The sequence below is a fragment of the Oncorhynchus keta genome, chromosome 19 (genome assembly GCF_023373465.1).
Source record: "Oncorhynchus keta strain PuntledgeMale-10-30-2019 chromosome 19, Oket_V2, whole genome shotgun sequence".
Lineage (NCBI taxonomy): Eukaryota > Metazoa > Chordata > Actinopteri > Salmoniformes > Salmonidae > Oncorhynchus > Oncorhynchus keta.
Genome location: NC_068439.1, coordinates 58085012 through 58109149, shown reverse-complemented (window position 1 = coordinate 58109149; position 24138 = coordinate 58085012). Strand labels below are relative to the sequence as shown.

Genomic DNA, 24138 nt, shown 5'->3' with positions numbered 1-24138 from the left:
ACAAATATGGAAATGTGTCATTCTGTCACTTTCCCAGCTATTTGTTGAAGACATATTCAGCTACTTAAGAAACTGACTCAAAGCTAGCTAATGTATTGCGATTCAGAGAAAACCTACCAGCAAGGGACAAGTTTGTCATTGGCAACCAGCTAGTTAAAATCCTGCCCTCGTCTGCTAAACAGCCGATACAAGAAGTGCTCGTCAGTTCCGACTCTCTGTTTTGAAACCTCTCTGTCTCAAACATTAACCACTGATACAGTGCCCCGATTTTTTACAATCCACTGTAATGGTAGATGAATATGAATTAAAAGATGATTGAAAGAGATACCACAACTCTAACCTTGAGCTACTGTAGACAACCCAAAATTGTGGGTATAGGACATGTGACATAAACACATTGTGTGCCAGATGTATTGGAAAGCCTATATCTTCCTAACATGTAAAGCTACCAAACCTAAATCTCCCATATACAGCGTGCCTCAATACTGTAGGAGATTTTGTCATTAAATGCTCTTTGGTTTGATGAGTTGGAAAGGGAGTGTTTGTTTACACTATGACGTTTCTCTGTCCATAGTGCCTCCAGGAGGAGGCTGGGATGGTGGCGGAGATGTGGACTGCTCTGGACCAGTCGTACGCAGGCTTGTCGGACACGATCAGCCCTGGAGCGGCCCAACTCCTTATTGAGAGACTTGAGGAGGAGAGAACACAGTCAGTACCACCGCTAACTGGACCTTTAAAGGGGCAATCAGCAGTTGAAACAATAACAAAGCGTCATCCCTGCTCCTGTTCCAGTAAAAAGCTTAGGGATAAGGCTGGAGAAATGTGACCAGACTCAAATTCATAGACAGAGCTATAGATGCAAGGACTGACCATCCATAATATCAAAATTATAGTTTTAACCATGTTTTGTTTACATTTATTTTGTTTACAAACATTGGAATAAAACAAACTTAGATTTGGGGATCTGATGGGGTAAAACAGTTTAACTAAGCTCATAAGGCATTTACAAGTTATATTCGTCAATAATCAATACATTCAAAAATGGATGTAGAAAATGCAGATTGTCCTTTTAAGGTGGACTTGGCAATTTGACATAATCAAACAGCAGGGTCGTGTTTAGTAAGCACGAAATGGAAGAAAAGATATTTAACAATGTATATATGTATATAACAATAAGAAACACTTGCTTTTGTTTTCCATTGAGAAATCAAACATGGGTTTCAAACACTTAACTTGATTCAAGTACTTTATCCGTGCATGTTTGAGCTTGCCCAGCTTTAACTAAAAACAGAAAAACCCCCAAACTGCAAACCTCGCCCATCTGGCACTCCAAGCAGACTCAAACAACGCTCCAAGTACTTGACTCGATTTTTCAAGTATTTCCAACCAAAGTCTGACAGAAAACTGCCAAGACTACCACTTTAATAGGGAAATTAATGTTTTTTTTGTTGAACTGTGGTAAACACAGGCTTAGGATATCTTATACATATTGTTCTATGAGATCATCTGCATCAGCTAACAACACTTTTTGTGAATTTTGAAACATTTTTGTAATCAAAACAAATAAGTATTTTGTTCGAGCTGGTAAGCCGAAAGCTAACTAGCTTTTTGGTGGACTCGTGTAGAGTAGACTAGTTTGTGTGGTCGGCATAAACTAGTGACTTGAAACATTTTGCGACTAATGTTGTAGTTTCATTTCTCTCACAGTTAGCAACTGACTTATTTTAAGCACATGAAGGCTTCATAATTCATAAAGCATGTCATATTGCTTTGTAAATGGCTAGTGAAAAACTCTAAAACAAGATGCCTCAGTTTATTTAAAAAAAATATTGGCGGGCAGCCCACTTTGTTGTTGTTTGAAACGCAGATTGCCCCTTTATTATGTTTAAAACACTGTCGCCCCCCGTCAGGTGGAAGGCGCTAGTGCAGGAGGTGGATGAGGAGCTGCTGAGAACTGGGGATCTGCTGTCGTTCTGGGGGGAGTACAACCGTCTGTACGAACAATGCTCCGTCCGCCTGCAACACCACCAGGAACAGTGGGGGGCGCTGCTCAGCTTTCTGTCAACACCATGCCACTCCACACAGGACCTGGTCGATGCCATCAAGGTGAGTGCCACTGTCACTCGGGTTGGGGTTAATTCTAATTTAAGTTTACTGAGTGTACAGTGTATTAGAAACACCTGCTCTTTCCATGACATAGACTGACCAGGTGAATCCAGGTGAAAGCTATGATCCCTTATTGATCCACTTCAGTCAGTGTAGATGAAGGGGAGGAGACAGTTTAAAGAAGGATTTTTAAGCCTTGAGGCAATTGAGACATGGATTATGCATGTGTGCCATTCAGAGGGTGAGTGATCAAGACAAAATATTTAAGTACCTTTGAGCGGGGTATGGTAGTAGGTGCCAGGCTCACCGGTTTGAGTGTGTCAAGAACTGTAACGCTGCTAGGTTTTTCACGCTCAACAGTTTCGTGTGTGAATCAAGAATGGTCCACCACCCAAATGATATCCAGCCAACTTGACACAATTGTAGAAAGCACTGGAGTCAACATGGGCCAGCATCCCTGTGGAACGCTTTTGACACCTTGTAGAGTCCATGCCACAACAAATTGAGGCTGTTCTGAGGGCAAAAGCGGGTGCAACTCAATATTAGGGAGGTGTCCGTAATGTTTTGTACACTCAGTGTGTATATAGCTTCTTATTTTCAGTTTATTGAGTTGAGTTTTATTTTATTACACATGGCAGCTGAATTGAGTATACATCAAGAAAAAAAACAAGTAAATGTCTATAAGTGTGTGCGCTAATCTAGAAAGTTCAGAAGTCCGATGTTATTCAGTTCAAACACTTTGGATGGTGAGTGGAGTAGAGAAAATATTTATGGTCAGGAGGAGGCAGCATCTCAGTCACAGCCAGGGAGTCAGAAACAGACAGGTCCATAGCCTCATCATCGCCGACCCCAACGTCCACTCCGTGCCTTGGGTTTCGTAGATCATTTTCTATTCCTCCAGCACTACCATTTGTGCAGCACCCACTTGGGTGATGCCACTGCTGCCACACATTTGGTAACAGTCAGAGTAGTTGACAATCTTCACTACTGCAAGCCCTTTCCAGTAATGTAGTCCTCTCCCGTCTCGAGTCACTTGCTTTTGCGATGTTGAGGCATTCAAGCAACAACAGTCCCATTCAAAGCTAATGTTAGCTAGCCAAGCCAAACTGCCAACAGTCTTCAAACTCATTCAGATACATACATTCGAAATAAAAAATGGGTCAAAACACGACTCAGTAACCGATCAGAAACAAAAAGCAGATCAAAAATGAATAAAAAACACTTATAAACAAAAACATTATTATAGAGGTTGCCTTATGGCCAGTGTTGGGGTTGTTACTCAAAACAAATAAAAAATATGACCTATTACTCGTTACTACTTTCAACAATAATACTCTATTTATTACTCCCTGTGAACAGTTATTAGTATTTACCGCATCCTCACTAAATGTAAACAATGTCACCAACACAAGTAAATATTATTATGTTTTAAGTAGGCTATGTGCATTAGGCCTGCAGATATCAAATCCCAGGGCATTGAGGGCAAGGATATGAACACTATCTAAGCCTACCTGGACTATGGCATCAGGCAGGCCAGCTGTCATCCGAGAGAGACAGTCCTTCAGTGCCACTGTCTTGGACATCAACATTTCCCAGGTTAGTAGTAGAGTGTCGTAGAAACAGTTATCCTCTCCTTGCAAGATGTCCAATGACACAGTCAGTGGCTTCATGACTGCAATATTCCCTCAGGAATGTATACTCAGTGACATCCCAACTATGAAATAACACATATAGAATCATGTAGTAACCAAAAAATTGTTGAACAAATCAAAATATATTTTACATGTTATATTCTTCAAAGTTGTCACCCTTTGCCTTGATAGCTTTGTGCACTCTTGGCATTCTCTCAACCAGCGTCACCTGGAATGCTTTGTCAACAGTCTTGAAGAAGTTCCCACATATGCTGAGCACTTGTTGGCTGCTTTTCCTTCACTCTGCGGTCCAACTCATCCCAAACCATCTCAATTGAGTTGAGGTTGGGTGATTGTGGACGCCAGGTCATCTGATGCAGCACTCCATCACTCTCCTTGTTAGCCAAATAGCCCTTACACAGCCTGGAGGTGTGTTGAAAAACAAATGAGAGTGATGGAGTGCGCAAACCAGATGGGATGGCGTATTGCTGCAGAATGCTGTGGTAGCCATGCTGGTTACGTGTGCCTTGAATTCTAAATAAATCACTGACAGTGTCACCAGCGTAGTACCATCACACCTCCTCCTCCAGACTTCATGGTGGGAACCACACATGGTGAGATCATCTGTTCATCTACACTCTGTCTCACAAAGACACGACGGTTGGAACCAAAAATCTCAAATGTGGACTCATTAGACCAAAGGATAGATTTCCACTGGTCTAATGTCCATTGCTCGTTTTTCTTGGCCCAAGCAAGTCTCTTCTTGTTATTGGTGTCCTTTAGTAGTGTTTTCTATGCAGCAATTCGACCATGAAGACTTAGTCCATGCAGTCTCCTCTGAACAGTTTATGTTGAGATGTGTCTATTACTTGAACTCTGTGAAGCATTTATTTGGACTGCAATTTCTGAGGCTGGTAACTCTAATGAACTTATCCTCTGCAGCAGAGGTAACACTGGGTCTTCCTTTCCTGTGGCAGTCCTCATGAGAGCCAGTTTCATCATAGCGCTTGATGTTTTCTGTAACTGCACTTCAAGAAACTTTCAACGTTTTTGAAATTTTCCAGATTGATTGACCTTCATGTCTTGAAGTAATGATGGACTGTCATTTCTGTCTGATTATTTCAGCTGTTCTTGCCATAATATGGACTTGGCCTTTTATCAAATAGGGCTATCTTCTGTATACCACCCCTACCTTGTCACAACACAACTAATTGGCTCAAATGCATTAAGACAGAAAGAAATTCCACAAATTAACTGTTAGTAAGGCACACCTGTAAATTGAAATGCATTCCAGGTGACTACCTCATGAAGCTGGTTGAGAGAATGCCAAGAGTGTGGAAAGCTGTCATCAAGGCAAAGGGTGGCTACTTTGAAGAATCTCAAATAAAAAATATATTTTGACTTGTTTAACACTTTCTTGGTTACTACATGCTTCCATATGTGTTATTTCATAGTTTTGATGTCTTCACTATTATTCTGTAGAAAATAGTCAAAATTAAGAAAAACCCTTACATGAGTAGGTGTGTCCAAACCTTTGACTGGTACTGTATATTTAGAATTATTAAGTTGCCATTTCAGTTTACTTCCTGAATTGACTGACTTCAATTCAAATTGGACCCCTACAGTGTCACAATTACCATATAATTACATGTAGAACACTACAACTGCAACTGAATCCTAGCAACCGATGTCTTATGTCAGATAGCTCAACAATTCCCTGGAGGTCGGTGGGTTCCCCAGATAGCGTATGATAGCAAAATGTGTATAATTGCAAGACATTTACTTCAAAGCTGCAAAATGTTCTCTCATCTTCATGCAAAAATGTGAATAAAAGCATGACATTTTAGCTATAAAACAGCAAATGGCAAAAAGTGTTGCAGGAAATTAGCTTTACAACTGCAGAAAAATTCTTAGCCTCATGACAAAATGCGTAGAATAGCATTAGAAAACGGCATGTTTTTCTATTTGCACCATGGATACGTGTTGAAATGCAGGAAGTTAGCTGATTTTCCTGCAAAAAAAATTATGAGAAACGAATTAATGACTGTTACTGTCACTCATGCTTTCACATTACTGTCTCCTTCCCTATGCGCTTGTGTAGGCTGGATCTAATCTATATACAAATAAAGTGCCTTCAGAAAGTATTCACACCCCGTGACTTTTTCCAAATGTTGTTGTGTTACTTCTTAGGGCTAAGAGTCCCGCTAGCGGGACAACTTCCAGTGAAACTGGAGGGTGCTCAATTCAAATAAATAATCTTAAAGAATATCGATTTTAAACATTTAGGTACTGTCGCGGTAGGGGATTTTGCTATAGGACTGTTAAGGTACCCCCGTTGAGAGTGATACATGTCGTCTCACTGAAGTTCTTATGTCACCCGGCTAACAGGTGACTCACAGGTCCGCCGGACTGAGCTGGTTATGTATCCTGCCCTTTATTCAGAGATTAGCCTTGTGTGATGCCGTTAGGCTTGTTTCAGGATCTTAGATAATATCAATCAGACTTAGAGTACCTTGTGTTTTACTTTCACTTTCCCTTTGTATGCTCTTATATCTAGACTCACGCAATCTATAACTTGGTTACGATTTACAGTCTATGTCCGTCGACTAATACTACTTGAATATTAATATAGAGGATATCTGTTACAATAAAATGATTATTCTGTCCAAACCGTTATATTGTCTTTAGTGTAGAAACTAGTCTTGTTCCCCTAGAACGGGAGTGTCAGAGGTGTTCTCTCCCCTAGGGTTTTGGGGCTAGTTTATACTTTTTATTCCATGTTTGCAATTCACACAGTAGTACACGTTATTACAGTTTCTTTTTGGTCCTTAATCTATTACATCAACAATCATCAAAACACTTGAACTCTTAATGCCTCATACATGTATTACAACAAGCGGTTCATTACCTTAGCTGACCTGGTTGGTTCCCAAAGAGTATGTTCTTCAACTCACAATTTCTCTAGAGGTTTTATCCAATCACTCAGTTGTACTATGATTCGCTGAATCTTGTTAAAAGGCTGTGTCGAGATCAAGACCCTTCGTAACACCACTGATGCTGTGTATCTACTCCAGTTACGGAGTGGATTTATTAAGCAATGGGAGTGGACAGGGTAGTTGTCTCTGTTCGTCTCTTTACAAAATCCAGAAATCACAAGTTACAATTGTTCTAGAGTATGAGAGTCAGATATTACCTTTTGGGGTGATGATAGGTTGAAATATCACGAGCTGCCTGTCAGTGATAAGTCAAGTAGATCTATCATGCCCTCTTAATGAAGGCATTCTTCTTATATACTATTTTCGGGACCCTGTCAGCCTTAGCGCTGACTCACATTCTAATCTTGCGGCGAGCTATTCCTGTAAAGGGTCAGTGTGATATGTCAGTGTGATAGGATCAGTGTGATATGTCACTGTGAATATATTTCTAATGACAGTGCCTATGTATCCTCTAAGTATCGTCTTGCATCAAATTAACCCAGTCACATTCTACTGTTGGTTTAGCTTTCTCTTGTTTTGTCGATGACTCGCCTTCTTCCTCATCTGGGGGCGGTACTTGAACGTGAGGTATCTCATCGAACCAGTTATTTGGCTCCTACTTAAGAGGCGGAACCAGTGGTGAAGGTGTGGGCGGATCCAGTAAAGGAGGTGTCATCAGAGCCCTTTTTTGTGCTACCGCATCAGTACATATAAGTGTCTTATATCGGCTGAAATATTAAATTCTTGTTCATTTAACTGTCTGATTTACAGCAGCTATTACAGCGAAAACATGCCATGCGATTGTTTGAGGACAGCGCCCCACATCAAAACATTTTTCCACCGGCACAGGTTTCATACATTCACAAATAACGATTAAATATTCCACTTACTTTTTGAATATCTTCCTCTGATTTGTCATTCAAAGTGTCCCAGCTATAGCATGTAGTGTCAGGGCCTGAGCTACAGGCCGTTTACTTTTGGCACGTCATTCAGACAGGAAGACAAGAAAAAAAGGAGCCCTAAGAAGTTTAAACATTTATGAAAAAATGTTGGTCACTGGCCTACACACAATACCCCTCAAAGTAGAATCATTATTATTATTATTATTTTTTTTTCAAATTAAAAGCTTAAATGTTTTTTGTCAGTAAGAATTCAAACCCTTTGTTACGCTTAACAACTCACATAATAAGTTTCATGGACTCTGTGTGCAGTAGTGTTTAACATGATTTTTGAATGACTGCCTCATCTCTGTAACCCACATATACAATTATCTGTAAGGTCCCTTAGTCGAGCAGTGAATTTCAAACACAGATTCGTTATGGACTGGGGAGTTGGACCAGGACATTAATTCACCTTTCAGCAAGAAAATAAACCTAAAACACAAGGCCAAATCTACACTGGAGTGGCCGAGTTTCAGATTTGAAAATTACCTAAAAAATTATTGTCTAGCAATGATCAACAACTAATTTGACAGAGCTTGAATAATAAAAACTAAAAAAGAATAATGGACAAATATTGCACAATCCAAGTGTGGAAAGAGAGACCCAGAAAGACTTACAGCTGTAATCACTGCCGAAGGTGCTTCTACAAAGTATTGACTTATGTAATTGTTATTTATTTCATTTTCAATAAATGTGCAAAAAATTCTAAAAACATGTTTTCACTTTGACATTATGGGGCATTGTGTGTAGATGGGTGAGAAAAACAAAAATATAAACGCAAGATGAAAAGTGTTGGTCCCATGTTTCATGAGCTGACATAAAACATCCCAGATATGTTCCATACGCACAGAAAGTTTATTTCTCTCAAATGTTGTGCACAAATTGCTTTGCATCCCTGTTAGTGAGCATTTCTCCTTTGCTTAGATAATCCATCCACCTGGCAGGTGTGATGCCAACGTTGTGAACGTCCCAATGCCATTGTGGCGTTGGGGTTATGGTATGGGCAGGCATAAGCTATGGACAACCAACAGAATTGCATTTTATTGATGGCAATTTCATGATGAGATCCTGAGGTCCATTGTGATTCCCACTGTTTTAAGGTATCTGTGACCAACAGATGCATATCTGTATTCCCAGTCATGTGAAATCCATAGATTATGACCTAATGAATTTATTTCAATTGCCTGATTTCATCATTTGAACTGTAACTCAGTAATATCAATGAAATTGTTTCATGTTGCGTTTTATTTTACTTCTGTATATTTAATACAAATTGTATTCAGGCTTTAACACAACAAAATGTGGAATAATTCAAGGGTACGAATACTTTCTGAAGGCACTTTAGCAGACATTTGTATCTATAGCAATTTACAGTAGTTTATGCATACATTTTCATATGGGTAGCCCCAGCGGGAAACAAGCCCAAGATTTTGAGAGGCACGCAGGATCTGAGAGGAATAGTTTTCTAATTTTACAATCAGGAAAAATGAATGTGTCAAGGGTAGTCCTGGGTAGTCAAGGTGTAATTTTGGACTTGTGAACACCTACACCTTATTTTAACACACTCCTGTTCACACCTATCCAATCCTCTCAGATCTCCACAAGTGGCTACTGGTTATGGGCTAGTTTTGGATTGGGCATAATATGTGGTAGCAGGGTTTCATTACCATTCTAACCCCAGAAATACCAACTCTCCCCTTTGCTCTTCCCTCTGCATTGCCCTATAATAAAAAATAAAAAGTTGGGTCTACACTGTAGACTCCTCTTGTCTTGTCTCCTCTTTAAAGAAGGCAGGGAGCATTCTGTCCCGGAAGTGGGGATGCGGTGCTGTGAATGGGCTCTCAAAATTGGGCTATTCCGTGTACGGTGCACAGATTATAGGGTCTTACAGAGGCATGTATAGGTAAAAAAATTGCCTAAAATAACCACTTTCATCATGACCTTCTAAAAAAAAAATGGTCTGTGATACAAATGTAAAAAGCATTTCAAACATCCTTCCTCCCAATGAAGTTACTATGTCAGAATTGCCAAAACAATCGGAGATACCAAAAATATTTTCGACCTACGCTGGTGTGGAATTATCCAATAGCAACAATGGGCCGTGCTGTGCCTTGCGTGTGTGAGTGCATGTATGTGTGTTCTCCTCTACCACATACCTGATCCTGCAGACCAAGGAAAATAATATTCAATATTATTATTTTGTAATCAGTGAGCAACCTATCTTCCACTCGCTCCATTAGAGCACAACCCATTCGTCATCCGTGCCTACTTGAAAAACCACTCATATACTTTTAATTAAAATACTCAGCTGTTTTGCTGTGTGAATTCAAGACAAGGAGGATGTTTCCCTCTGAATTTGAGACCCAATAAACACAAGAATATGCAGAGAAAAACAAAGCAAATACTGTAGTAGCGTTGTCCCTAAGCTGATCCTAGAACTGTACCTAAGGGCGACCTCTACCCGTATCATGTATGTCTTACCCAAGCCAGTGATTTTCTATTGGGGACCCCACAGGGGTGCATTTTTTTTCAAGCAATAACAAACATGAACCAACTAATCAAGGGCTTGGTGATTAAGTTCACTAGTGGCAGGTTAGTCATGCAAGTGGTAGAACAAAAATCTGCAGCTTTAGTGAATTGGCAATGTCTCACACATTTATGACAGTAGCATCTCACTTGTGTGTGTGTGTGTGTGTGTGTGTGTGTGTGTGTGTGTGTGTGTGTGTGTGTGTGTGTGTGTGTGTGTGTGTGTGTGTGTGTGTGTGTGTGTGTGTGTGTGTGTGTGTGTGTGTGTGTGAATTTTCCAGCATCAGCAGGTTGGCTTTGAGGATGTTCAAGGCAGTCTGGGCGAAGTCCTGGAAGCCTCCAAGCCTCTGATTGGACAGGCGGAGCCACTTGTCGCCGCCATCGTTCAATCAAAGTCCATGTTGTTGTCACGTGACCTGGTGCTGCTGGGCCAGGCGTTGTCAGGGAAACGTGCACGGCTTCAGGTGAGAGGTGAAAGCTAGGGTAGGGTAGCCTAGTGGTTAGAGCGTTGGACTAGTAACCGGAAGGTTGCAAGTTCAAACCCCCAAGCTGACAAGGTACAAATCTGTCGCTCTGCACCTGAACAGGCAGTTAACCCACTGTTCCTAGGCCGTCATTGAAAATAAGAATTTGTTCTTAACTGACTTGCCTAGTTAAATAAAGGTAAAATAAATAAAAAATAAATGTATAATATATATAAAATAGAACAAACAGATTTTATTGTAAATATTGTGGAAAAACGTTAACATCAACATTGATGGATTTATACAACAAAATTAATGTATAGACATTTTATGAATGTATGTTCCAAAAATATATTGTATGCTGAACAAAATTGGGAAATGTAATTATTTCATACTTATACAATTTCTCAGAGAAAACGATTTAGTTTAAACAAGTAATAATAATAAAATAAAACAAGATAGGTGTCAAAGTTATTGGCTCCCCTGTTTTCAATATTTTGTGTACCCTCTCCTTGCGAGGATAACGGCACTCAGCCTTTTTCTATAATTCTTTATGAGATTGGAGAACACATTGGGAGGGATATTATACCATTCCTCCAAACAGAATCTTTGCAGATCTTTGATATCCTTCAATCGGCGCTTATTGACAACCCTCTTCAATACAAACCAAAGGGGTTCAAGTATGGACACTGCAAAATGTTGCTTTTGTGTTCAATGAACCATTTCTTTGAGATTGTAATGTGTGCTTGGAGTCATTGTCTTGTTGGAAGATTCACTTGTGCCAAGTTTCAGACTCCTGGTGGAGGCAACTAGGTTTTTGGCTAAAATGTCCTGGTACTTGTTAAGGTCAACAGCATCATGAACTCTACCAAGGCCCCAGGACCAGTCAAAGCAAAACAGCCCCATAACATCAAAAATCCACCACCATATTTTACAGTAGAAATTAGGTTATTTTCTGCATATGTATACTTCTTTCGACGCCAAACCCACCAGCTCTATTTAAGTCTCATCTGACCATACCACTCATTTCCAATTCAAGTACCAATGCCATTTAGCAAACTCCAGGCTTTTTTTATGGCAGCCATTCCAAATAGCCTATTGGCATGAAGGTGGCTTCCAATAGTAGATTTGGAGGCTGAGGGACCCCAAAATGCTGTAATTCTCCAACTATGGCCCTTGGATTTTTCTTTCCCTCCCAAACGATCTTCCTCACTATTTGTGGGGACAAGATATACAGCGTGCATTTCAGAAAATATTTAACTTTTTCCACATTTTGTTACATTACAGCCTTATTCTAAAATGGATTAAAAAAAATTCCCCCCCATCTATCGACACACATTACCCCATAATGACAAAGCAAAAACAGGTTTTTAGATTTTTTGAAAACGTATTCAAAATAAAAAACGGAAATATCACATTTACATAAGTATCATACCCTTTACTCAGTACTTTGTTGAAGCACCTTTGGCAATGATTACAGCCTCAAGTCTTCTTGGATATGACTCTACAAGCTTGACACACCTGTATTTGGGGAGTTTATCCCATTCTTCTCTGCACATCCTCCCTAGCTCTGTCAGGTTGGATGGGGAGCATCTCTGCAAAGCTATTTTCAGGTCTCTCCAGAGATGTTCGATCGGGTCTACGGTCCTGAGCACTCTGGTGCAGGTTTTCATCAAGGATCTCTCTGTACTTTGCGCCTTTAATCTTTCCCTTAATCCTGACTAGTCTTTCAGTCCCTGCCACTGAAAATCATCCCCACAGCATGATGGTGCCACCAGCATGCTTCACTGTAGTGATGGTGCCAGGTTTCCTCCAGATGAGGCACTGGTTTCATTAGAATAGAGAATCTTGTTTCTCATGGTCTGAGAGTCCTGTTGGTGCCTTTTGGCACACTCCAAGCGGGCTGTCATGTGCCTTTTACTGAGGGGTGGATTTCGTCTGGCCACTCTACCATAAATTACCTGATTGGTGGAGTGCTGCAGAGATGGTTGTCCTTCTGGAAGGTTCTCCCATCTCCACAGAGGAACTCGGGAGCTCTGTATGAGTGACCATCGGGTTCTTAATCACCTCCCTGACCAAGGCCCTTCACCCACCATTGATCAGTTTGGCTGGGTGGCCAGCTCTAGAAAGTGTCTTGGTGGTTCCAAACTTCTTCCATTTAAGAATGATGGAGGCCACTGTGTTCTTGGGGACTTTCAATGCTGCAGAAATGTTTTGTGACCCTTCCTCAGATCTGTTCCTCGACACAATCCTGTCTCAGAGCTCTACGGAATAATTCCTTCGACCTCATGGCTTGATTTTTGCTCTGATATGCACTGTCAACTGAGGGACATTATATAGACAGGTGCCTGTCTTTACAAATCATGTCCAATCAATTGAATTTACCACAGGTGGACTCCAATCATCTCAAGGATGATCAATGGAAACAGGATGGACCTGAGCTCAATTTTGAGTCTTATAGTAAAGGGTCTGAATACTTATGTAAAAAATAAGGTATGTTTTTTAATACATGTGTAAAATATCTTAACGCCTGCTCTCACATTGTCATTATGGGGTATTGTGTGTAGATGAAACAAATAAACAATTTTAGAATAAGGCTGTAACGTGACAAAATGTGTAAAAAGTCAAGGGGTCTGAATACTTTCCGAATGCACTGTACATGCAAATTTACCAGTGGTTTTAAACGTGGCAATTGTTGCTCTAACTGTGGTAAGTGGTATATTTGTTTTTTCTGTTGTTTTTTTATACCCATTGCCTGATTTTTTTTTGAAAGTCAACTATCATTTGTCTCTTTTCATTGGTGAGTTATTTTCCTTTCCCCATGCTGATGGATGAGAAAGGGATTTTACATGCGTGTTACCACAATTTTATACCCCAGTGAAACAGGAAGCCATGGAAGCCACAATACAGTTCCTTAAAATGAGATTAATTTAAATATAGTAGAATGTTAATGCAGATGTAATTTAGTTTGATTTTATTTATAATAATCTTTAAGTTAGGGTTAGCCAATTTTTTGTTGTTGCATACAATATAGCTCAGTGTTTGTTTCTTTTATCGTATTTTTTGCTCATCAAGGGTGGCAATTATTTTGGACTTCACTGTATGTGTTTGTGTGTTTGCTTACAGGAGGATTTGGATCAGCGCCACACAATTAGCACTAGTATGGATTCACTGGAGCTGCAGACCGAGGCTTTGCGTCACATGCTCACTTCTGACGTCTGCAGCATGGACAGTGTGAAGGTGAGTCAGACAACACACGCATGGACACACACACACACACATACTCTTATTTATTCATTGCTCCTTCAGACTGCTCTGATGGCGCTGAGCCATCTGCATCCTGCCCTGGATGACCTCACTGAGGCAAGCCTTTCTGTGACCCTGGATGGCCTGGAAGCAGATAGACTGAAGTCCCTGACCAGGAAGTGGGCGCAGGCCCTCTACTGCGCCTCCCATATGAACAGGTAAGTGGGCCAATTGTTTACAGATATACAGTAGGATCAGCCTCCTCTCCCCCAATCCTTACCTTAACCATTAGCGAGGAAAGTGCAAAACTGACCCAATATCAGCTGGGGGGTACAATTAACATTAATTCCCAAGAATAAACGTAAGGGATTTTACTGAATAATTGGACATGTATTGTGTGTGATTTGGTCTGTTTGTGTGTTTGTGTACTTACACGTGTGTGTGTGCTCAACAGAAAATTGCAAGCTGAGGCCCAGCACTCCCAGAGCCTTCAACAGAAGTGGGACAGCTGGGAGGGCTTCCAGGAGAAGATGGAGGAGGACTTGGCCCCAGACGTTTCTGGAAACTACTCCGGCCTCCGTGAGCAACTGGCAATCCATCAGGTTCATTACCCTTTAAAAAATATATATATATTCTCCCATTGTTCTAATCTTCAGATAATCTTCTCAATCATTATGGCTGGCATTGTATCACCACCCATCTCTTAGAGGTCCTGAATAAGATAGATATATTTCAGATTGTATTGAACAGACAGCGAGAGAGGATGAAAGTGGGGAAAGATAGTGAAAGGATGTGTCGAAGGCCAGTAGGCCAGATTCAAACGCATGGCGGCACTGTAGACATACATGTCTGCTAGAGGCTGCAGCATTACCGATAGACCAGCCAGGAGACTAAGATATATTTTTTATAAAAATTAAACAATATAAAGAAAATCAAATGAAAATGAACTACTATATTTTAGGTTATGGCAAACTATGGGCATATAGGGCATCTGCAATATCACACAGACCACTGTGTATTTCAGGCTAAGCTGCATATTGGAATTGATTCCACGTAAACCTTGGAAATATCCACTTTAAAAAAACAACAGTAGGCCTTCCGAGTGGCGCAGCGGTCAAAGGCACTGCATCAATACAGACCCGGGTTTGATCCCGGGCTGTGTCACAAACGGCCGTGACCGGGAGTCCCATACGCCAGCGCACAATTTACCCAGTGTCGTCCGGGGGGTTAAGGGAGCATTTGGCCCGGGGGGGCTTTACTTGGCTCATCGGGCTCTAGTGTCTCCTTGTGCCTGCAGGCTGACTTTGGTCATCAGTTGAATGTGTTTTCTCCGACACATTGGTGCTGGCGGGTGTTGAGGAGCGCGGTTTGGAGGGTCGTCTATCGTCCTCTCCTGATCCCGTTGGGGAGTTGCCGCCATGAGACAAGATCGTAATTGGATATGATGAAATTGGGGAGAAAAAGGGGTAACAAAAAAAAACAACAGTACGGTTGTTCATGGCAACGCTCAATAGTCTTGATTTAACTCTAGCATATTATTCACACATTCATGTTGATTTCAATATAAGTCCATTAGGACTGATAAGTCCATTATCAGTCCTAAGCCACTGCTCTGATATTTAATGTATTCTATGCTCAGAAGAGGACTGGCCACTCCTCTGAACCTGGTTGCTTTCTAGGTTTCTTCCTTGGTTTGTGCCTTCTAGGTTGTTTTTCCTGGCCACTGTGCTTCTGCTTCTGCATTGCTTGGTTTGGGGTTCAGGCCAGGTAAAAGTAAAGCACTTTGTGACAGCCGATGATGTAAAAAGGGCTGTATTCAATGAATTTGGTTAATTGATATTCCTTGTTATTAAACAGAGACTCCGGATTGAAGTATTGGCTGGGCACCAACTCTTGAGAGGGATGATGGTCATCTCAATGAGGTCAATTGAAGACACGCCAGAGGAGAAAAGGTAAAGGAGTGCAGTAGGCTTCATTTCTAGCAGGGTTGGGGTCAATTTGAATTGAAGTCAATCAATAGAAAAAACATTATATGAATGAAATTGCTTCTCCTTCTTAGTTTATTGAAAGGTCATTGAAGATATATACTTTTTTCAATTATTGAATTGGAATCTAAGTTTATTTCCTGAATTAACCTTGAATTGAACCTGACCTTGATTTTCAGAATGCATAATTCAAAGCTAATAACTCAAAGTAGTATCATTAAACAAAACTGAAATATGTGTGAATTGAAAGATAAATAACTCTCAATTGAAGATAATATATTTGATGTCTTACAAAAAAAAACTAAATATTGCATCTCAGTGCGCTAATTATGGCAACTTAAACCTGGAATCCTTAATTGTGAAACTGCCATGTCCGTTTGGGATATTACAACAACAAAGGAGTCTCAGACATCATTGCACGCACAGTAGAACAGCAGAATATACACCATTTTATTTTACCACGCTGCTCGACACACCTCACCCATTTCGTCCACAAAACAAAGACGATAACAAAGGTGCGTGGGCGGGCATGTGGTGCTGTTTCCACTAATGTGGATTCCATCTTTAAGGTTATATTATAAGAGTGTGGGTGGGTGTTTTCCATCTTCATTTTAACACTATAAATTTCAACAGGGCCAACTATGTGGTTACGCTGGGTTTATCATTCCATCACACACTGGACTTACTGTGGGCGTTCTGGCCTCCAGTGGTTAGGAAATCAAAGCTTGCAGTCTTCTATTTCTTCTGAGGATCTGCCATCGCGTAAAGTAATAAAAAATGTGGGTTTCCTGCCGCGTTCTTTCTAGCTTGGGTAATGGCGTCCCAGCTGTGACCATAAAACACACACTCACACACACACACAAATAGGCATACATGTGAACACATGCACGTGCACACACACAAACGCATGCACGCATGTGCATACAAAACACACACACACACACACACTCACACACACACACACACACACACACACACACACACACACACACACACACACACACACACACACACACACACACACACACACACACACTGGGGAGCTGTACTATTCTCTGGAACAGCAAGATGGCTGACACTAAGGACCGCCACATAATTTGGTCGTTGTGCATCTAGCGTGGAAACTTCCAAGCTTTATTAAAAAAAACTCTCTGGTTACGTCCCAATAATCTCTCTTTTCTCCCGAAGGAAATGACTGATATATGGAAACTCCCTCTAGCTCATTTTGAATTTGTGTAGGGAGGTGAATGAGTGCACACTTCAGGAGGAAGGGGAGATTATTGGTCACAACAACTGCTCCAAGCCTCATCTCCTCCAACTTCATCTTCGTATCAGCCTAAGAGTTACAGTTTGCGTCCCACATGGCACCCTATTCCCTATAGAGTGCACTACTTTTGACTAGTCATACGGATGTGCCATTTGGGGCACATCCATAGAGGCCTGCTAGTTAGACAGTGCTTTATCAGTAGAAATGGGAGGAGATTGATTTAAGTGGATGTTTGCCAAGAACTGCAGATTAAATTAGCAGGCTAAATCTGGAACATTTACTGAAATGTTGTTGATCTATATGCATTCATCCCTGTCAAATAAGTTGAATGAAATAAAAAATAATGAAGTTGGATCACCGAACCTATGTTTTGTTATTATCGTAGGTGAATTAAACGCGTTTCTATGGGGACCAGGTTCAGGTCATATTTTATATTTTTATTTATTTTGTTCAAAATAGTAGAATATAAAAACTTTGTTTAAATTTTCCAAAAACAATCTATGCATTCACCTGCAAGTAGGGATTCTAAAAAGCTGTCTAAATCATTATTCCTGTAATAGTTTACCGTGTATCCCGGAAAGTTATAGAAAATGTGTGTGATACCTATCTGTGTATATTACTAGTTGGTAGCCCCACTAGTTGGTTTATTGGAGTAGGCTATATTTCTCAAATTCCCCCTAAGCTGTCGGCCAAGTGTGGAGTAATGAGAGACCCTGAATACCCAGGCTGTTCAATAGCATGAACACAATGGGGACAATTAAAACCTTTTACTGCAGTGGGCTAAATCAGGGTCACACAGAGTGTTTCTTGCTAGTCTTAAACAAATTTACTTTGATATAGAAGTATTCAACTCACACATGGATATGACCTTTAAAAAAAAGACACCTGTACCATGTCAGATATAGAGTTGAAATGTATTCAATTTTGAGTTTGCATCCCAATATAACATTTTATATACAGTATATCAAAGAAGCCTGAACTATAACAAAATCGTTTGACTGGGAAACACATTCTCAAATTTGTTTTATTTTTATATACAGTTGAAGTCAGACGTTTACATACACCTTAGCCAAATACAATTCCTGACATTTAATCCAGTAAAAATTCCCTGTTTTAGTTCAGTTAGGATCACCACTCTATTTTAAGAATGTGAAATGTCAGAATAATAGTAGAGACAATAATTTATTTCAGCTTTTATTTCTTTCATCACATTCCCAGTGGGTCAGAAGTTAACATACACTCAATTAGTATTTTGTAGCATTGCCTTTAAATTGTTTAACTTGGTTCAAACATTTTGGGTAGCCTTCAATAAGCTTTCCACTAAGTTGGGTGGATTTTGGCCCATTACTCCTAACAGAGCTGGTGTAACTGAGTCAGGTTTGTAAGCCTCCTTGCTCGCACATGCCTTTTCAGTTTTGCCCACACATTTTCAATAGGATTGAGGTCAGGGCTTTGTGATGGCCACTCCAATACCTTCACTTTGTTGTCTTTAAGCCATTTTGCCACAACTTTGGAAGTACACTTGGGGTCATTGTCCATTTGGAAGACTCATTTGTGACCAAGCTTTAACTTCCTGACTGATGTCCTGAGATGTTGCATCAATATATCCATGTACTTTTCCTACCTCATGATGCCATCTATTTTGTGAAGTGCACCAGTTCCTGCTGCAGCAAAGCACCCCCACAACATCTTGCTGCCACCCCCGTGCTTCACATTTGGGATGGTGGTCTTCAGCTTGCAAACCTACCCATTTTTCCTCCAAACATAACAATAGTTATTATGGCCAAACAGTTCTATTGTTGTTTCATCAAACCAGAGGACATTTCTCCAAAAAATGTGATCTTTGTCCCCATGTGCATTTGCAAACCGTAATCTATCTTTTTTATGGCGGTTTTGAAGCAGTGGCTTCTTCCTTGCTGAGCGGCATTTCAGGTTATGTCGATATAGGACTCGTTTTTCTGTGGATATAGATACTTTTGTACCTGTTTCCTCCAGCATCTTCACAAGGTCCTTTGCTGTTGTTCTGGGATTGATTTGCACTTTTCGCACCAAAGTACTTTCATCTCTAGGAGACAACGCATCTCCTTCCTGAGCGGTATGACGGCTGCGTGGTCCCATGGTGTTTATACTTGCGTACTATTGTTTGTACAGATGAACGTGGTACCTTCAGGCGTTTGGAAATTGCTCCCAAGGATGAATCAGACTTGCAGAGGTCTACAATTTTTTTCCTGAGTTCTTGGCTGATTTCTTTGGATTTTCCCATGATGTCAAGCAAAGGGGCACTGAGTTTGAAGGTGGGCCTTGAAATACATCCACAGGTACACCTCCGATTGACTCAAATGATGTCAATTAATCAGAAGCTTCTAAAGCCAAGACATAATTTTCTGGAATATTCCAAGTTGTTTAAAGGCACACTCAACTTAGTGTATGTAAACTTCTGACCCACAGGATTGTGATGCGGTGAATTATAAGTGAAATGTTCTGTCTGTAAACAATTGTTTGGAAAAATTACTTGTGTCATACACAAAGTAGATGTCCTAACAGACTTGCGAAAACTAGTTTGTTCAGAAAGATTTGTGGAGTGGTTGAAAAATGAGTTTTAATGACTCCAACATACAGTGCCTTGCAAAAGTATTCGGCCCCCTTGAACTTTGCGACCTTTTGCCACATTTCAGGCTTCAAACATAAAGATATAAAACTGTATTTTTTGTGAACGACATTTATTGAATAATTCAAAAAATGTTACCAAATCAAAAACTGAAAAATTGGGCGTGCAAAATTATTCAGCCCCCTTAAGTTAATACTTTGTAGCGCCACCTTTTGCTGCGATTACAGCTGTAAGTCGCTTGGGGTATGTCTCTATCAGTTTTGCACATCGAGAGACTGAAATGTTTTCCCATTCCTCCTTGCAAAACAGCTCGAGCTCAGTGAGGTTGGATGGAGAGCGTTTGTGAACAGCAGTTTTCAGTTCTTTCCACAGATTCTCGATTGGATTCAGGTCTGCATTTTGACTTGGCCATTCTAACACCTGGATATGTTTATTTTTGAATCATTCCATTGTAGATTTTGCTTTATGTTTTGGATCATTGTCTTGTTGGAAGACAAATCTCCGTCCCAGTCTCAGGTCTTTTGCAGACTCCATCAGGTTTTCTTCCAGAATGGTCCTGTATTTGGCTCCATCCATCTTCCCATCAATTTTAACCATCTTCCCTGTCCCTGCTGAAGAAAAGCAGGCCCAAACCATGATGCTGCCACCACCATGTTTGACAGTGGGGATGGTGTGTTCAGGGTGATGGCTGTGTTGCTTTTACGCCAAACATAACGTTTTGCATTGTTGCCAAAAAGTTAAATTTTGGTTTCATCTGACCAGAGCACCTTCTTCCACATGTTTGGTATGTCTCCCCGGTGGCTTGTGGCAAACTTTAAACAACACTTTTTATGGATGTCTTTAAGAAATGGCTTTCTTCTTGCCACTCTTCCATAAACGCCAGATTTGTGCAATATAAGACTGATTGTTGTCCTATGGACAGAGTCTCCCACCTCAGCTGTAGATCTCTGCAGTTCATCCAGAGTGATCATGGGCCTCTTGGCTGCATCTCTGATCAGTCTTCTCCTTGTATGAGCTGAACGTTTAGAGGGACGGCCAGGTCTTGGTAGATTTGCAGTGGTCTGATACTCCTTCCATTTCAATATTATCACTTGCACAGTGCTCCTTGGGATGTTTAAAGCTTGGAAAATATTTTTGTATCCAAATCCGGCTTTAAACTTCTTCACAACAGTATCTCGGACCTGCCTGGTGTGTTCCTTGTTCTTCATGATGCTCTCTGCGCTTTTAACGGACCTCTGAGACTATCACAGTGCAGGTGCATTTATACGGAGACTTGATTACACACAGGTGGATTGTATTTATCATCATTAGTCATTTAGGTCAACATTGGATCATTCAGAGATCCTCACTGAACTTCTGGAGAGAGTTTGCTGCACTGAAAGTAAAGGGGCTGAATAATTTTGCACGCCCAATCTTTCAGTTTTTTTTTCAGTTTGAAATATCCAATAAATGTTGTTCCACTTCATGATTGTGTCCCACTTGTTGTTGATTCTTCACAAGAAAATACAGTTTTATATCTTTATGTTTGAAGCCTGAAATGTGGCAAAAGGTCGCAAAGTTCAAGGGGGCCGAATACTTTCGCAAGGCACTGTAAGTGTATGTGAACTTGCGACTTCAACTGTATATATGAACTTATGATAAATATTATTAACAATCCACACGAGATAACTAGAGGCCGATTTGGTCATTTGACTGCAAGACTTCTATTCATTAATTTGATATGGCTGTCAGCTGCGATGGGCTATATTTTCAACTCATTATGCACAATGTATTGGCAGCCTGATTGGTTGTTATCTATTAACCATAACCAATACAATTTTACATTGGGCTCTACACTTAACAGCCTAAATGGAACAGAAGAATGGGACAGAGAAACAATACAGAGGAACGTGAGCCGATATGCGTCGGAACAGTAGGTCTCCAATTTTGGCGTTCATATAGGTCCTAGCCTAATAGCCATGCCTTCATGAAAAATATCCAACTGTTAGTTAGCTAACTAACTAGTTGCTGGGAGGATGAGACGTCATTGGACGAGTGGGCAAGTGACTGAGTTTTTTCCCCCATAATCACTTTCCTTGCTCGCTATGCTGAACTTGAATGACTATCCACAGTTAGCACATCTCTTAGTTATCAATCAAATGTATCTGGCATCCATCAAATTGGCGGGTAGGCAGGCAAGTTCCCTTTGTTGTCAAAACGTGGATTGGAACAAGCATGAATTGGCAGGCAAACTGCTGCAGGGTGAGCAAGCTACTGTACTACTCCCCATCATTTTTCAGTTCAATTTTGACGGCCAACTACAAGCTGAAAAAGTTTGAGAGGGTTTATCTACTGTTCCCTCGTTAGATTTGAGCTCGTCTCTCTCTGGCTAACATTACTTGTTGATCTTGTTGTTGTGCATCGGCAACTGAGGATGTCTGATCAATAGGTTCCCAAATGTAAGAGGACTCCCGTGGTACAGTGGGGCACAAAGGTATTTAGTCAGCCACCAATTGTGCAAGTTCTCCCACTTAAAAAGATGAGAGGCCTGTAATTTTCATCATAGGTACACTTCAACTATGACAGACAAAATGAGGGGTAAAAAATCCAGAAAAACACATTGTATAATTTTTTAATGAATTTATTTGCAAATTATGGTGGAAAATAAGTATTTGGTCACCTACAAACAAGCACGATTTCTGGCTCTCACAGACCTGTAACTTCTTCTTTAAGAGGCTCCTTTGTCCTCCACTCGTTACCTGTATTAATGGCACCTGTTTGAACTTGTTATCAGTATAAAAGACACCTGTCCACAACCTCAAACAGTCATACTCCAAACTCCACTATGGCCACGGCCAAAGAGCTATCAAAGGACACCAGAAACAAAATTGTAGACCTGCACCAGGCTGGGAAGACTGAATCTACAATAGGTAAGCAGCTTGGTTTGAAGAAATCAACTGTAGGAGCAATTATTAGGAAATGGAAGACATACAAGACCACTGATAATCTCCCTCGATCTGGGGCTCCACGCAAGATCTCACCCCGTGGGGTCAAAATGATCACAAGAACGGTGAGCAAAAATCCCAGAACCACACGGAGGGACCTAGTGAATGACCTGCAGAGAGCTGGGACCAAAGTAACAAAGCCTACCATCAGTAACACACTACGCCGCCAGGGGCTCAAATCCTGCAGTGCCAGACGTGTCCCCCTGCTTAAGCCAGTACATGTCCAGGCCCGTCTGAATTTTGCTAGAGAGTATTTGGATGATCCAGAAGAAGATTGGGAGAATGTCATATGGTCAGATGAAACCAAAATATAACTTTTTGGTAAAAACTCAACTCGTCGTGTTTGGAGGACAAAGAATGCTGAGTTGCATCCAAAGAACACCAAACCTACTGTGAAGCATGGGGGTGGAAACATCATGCTTTGGGGCTGTTTTTCTGCAAAGGGACCAGGACAACTGATCAGTGTAAAGGAACTCTATATTGTTATAACATTTTCATAAATGCCTTACTCTACGTCACCCTACACATTCTATAAAGGTACTTGAAAATGACCATAACTAAGTGCTCTCGTCTCAGGAAATGTACTAAAAAAAAAATCATATTCTTCCTGGGGGTGTACATGAACAGATTTGAATAATATTTAATGTTGGTAAAACACTGCAATATACAATTGTTGCTGTATCGGCACCGCATCGATAGCCTGCCACCTTGCCCTGCTAATATACTTCTTAATGGAAAGGCATTCAGTCTGATATAATTTTAGTGCATTTCCATCCAGACATGATGGGGGGGGACTGTTCGCGAGAACACAAAGGTAGGCCTATAGAGAGTGAGAGAGAGAGATTGTAAAATAAATATGTAGACTTGTGTATGCCTAATTGGGAATTACTGGCTCAGTACGGCAGGATTATACTTTCTGGCCCTGTGGTGTTTTAGAATACGGCACAGTATGCACCTCCTATCAAATGATTTCACCAGTATTTCACCAGCTCACTGATAGAGAAAAGTGTTCCCTTCAGTTCCTTTCCTCTTTCCAGAACTGCCACTTTCATATTTTAGTGGGTTAGTTTCAGTTTGTTGAGAACCTTCCTACCAAACCGATGTGCCCTTTGGTAGTCCACGTTTGCCACCTCTTCCTCCATCATTTTTCCAGGTAGTCTTCTTTTTCCTCCTCTTCCACCCCCATGATGACAATGTTTCTGCATTTTAAGTCTTGTATTGCCGCCTTCATTTATTTATTGTCATCCTGGAGTGTATTTGTTGTAGTTTGGAGGGTCGCTACTGTGGCTCGAAGGGTTACATTTTCTGCCCTTACCTCCGGGATTCATTTCTTGTGGAACTCCATAGATCATCTTAGGGCCTACATTTCTGCCAATACCCCAGAGATCAAATTGAGCTTCTTCAG

General features: G+C 40.7%; 1 protein-coding gene across 8 annotated transcripts in view; it reads left to right on the top strand.

Moving 5' to 3' along the window:
- The window catches only part of LOC118398547 (nesprin-2), a 184486-nt gene that overhangs the window by 107961 nt on the left and 52387 nt on the right, over positions 1-24138 (top strand). For 7 of the 8 annotated variants that reach the window (XM_052470857.1, XM_052470860.1, XM_052470856.1 and 4 more), the window contains 7 exons: positions 575-708; positions 1911-2106; positions 10461-10643; positions 13770-13883; positions 13953-14107; positions 14344-14491; positions 15747-15841. In XM_052470857.1, coding sequence (XP_052326817.1) covers positions 575-708; positions 1911-2106; positions 10461-10643; positions 13770-13883; positions 13953-14107; positions 14344-14491; positions 15747-15841 — 1025 coding nt within the window. The remainder of the gene's footprint in view (positions 1-574; positions 709-1910; positions 2107-10460; positions 10644-13769; positions 13884-13952; positions 14108-14343; positions 14492-15746; positions 15842-24138) is intronic. The other variant, XM_052470858.1, reaches the window with a different exon arrangement.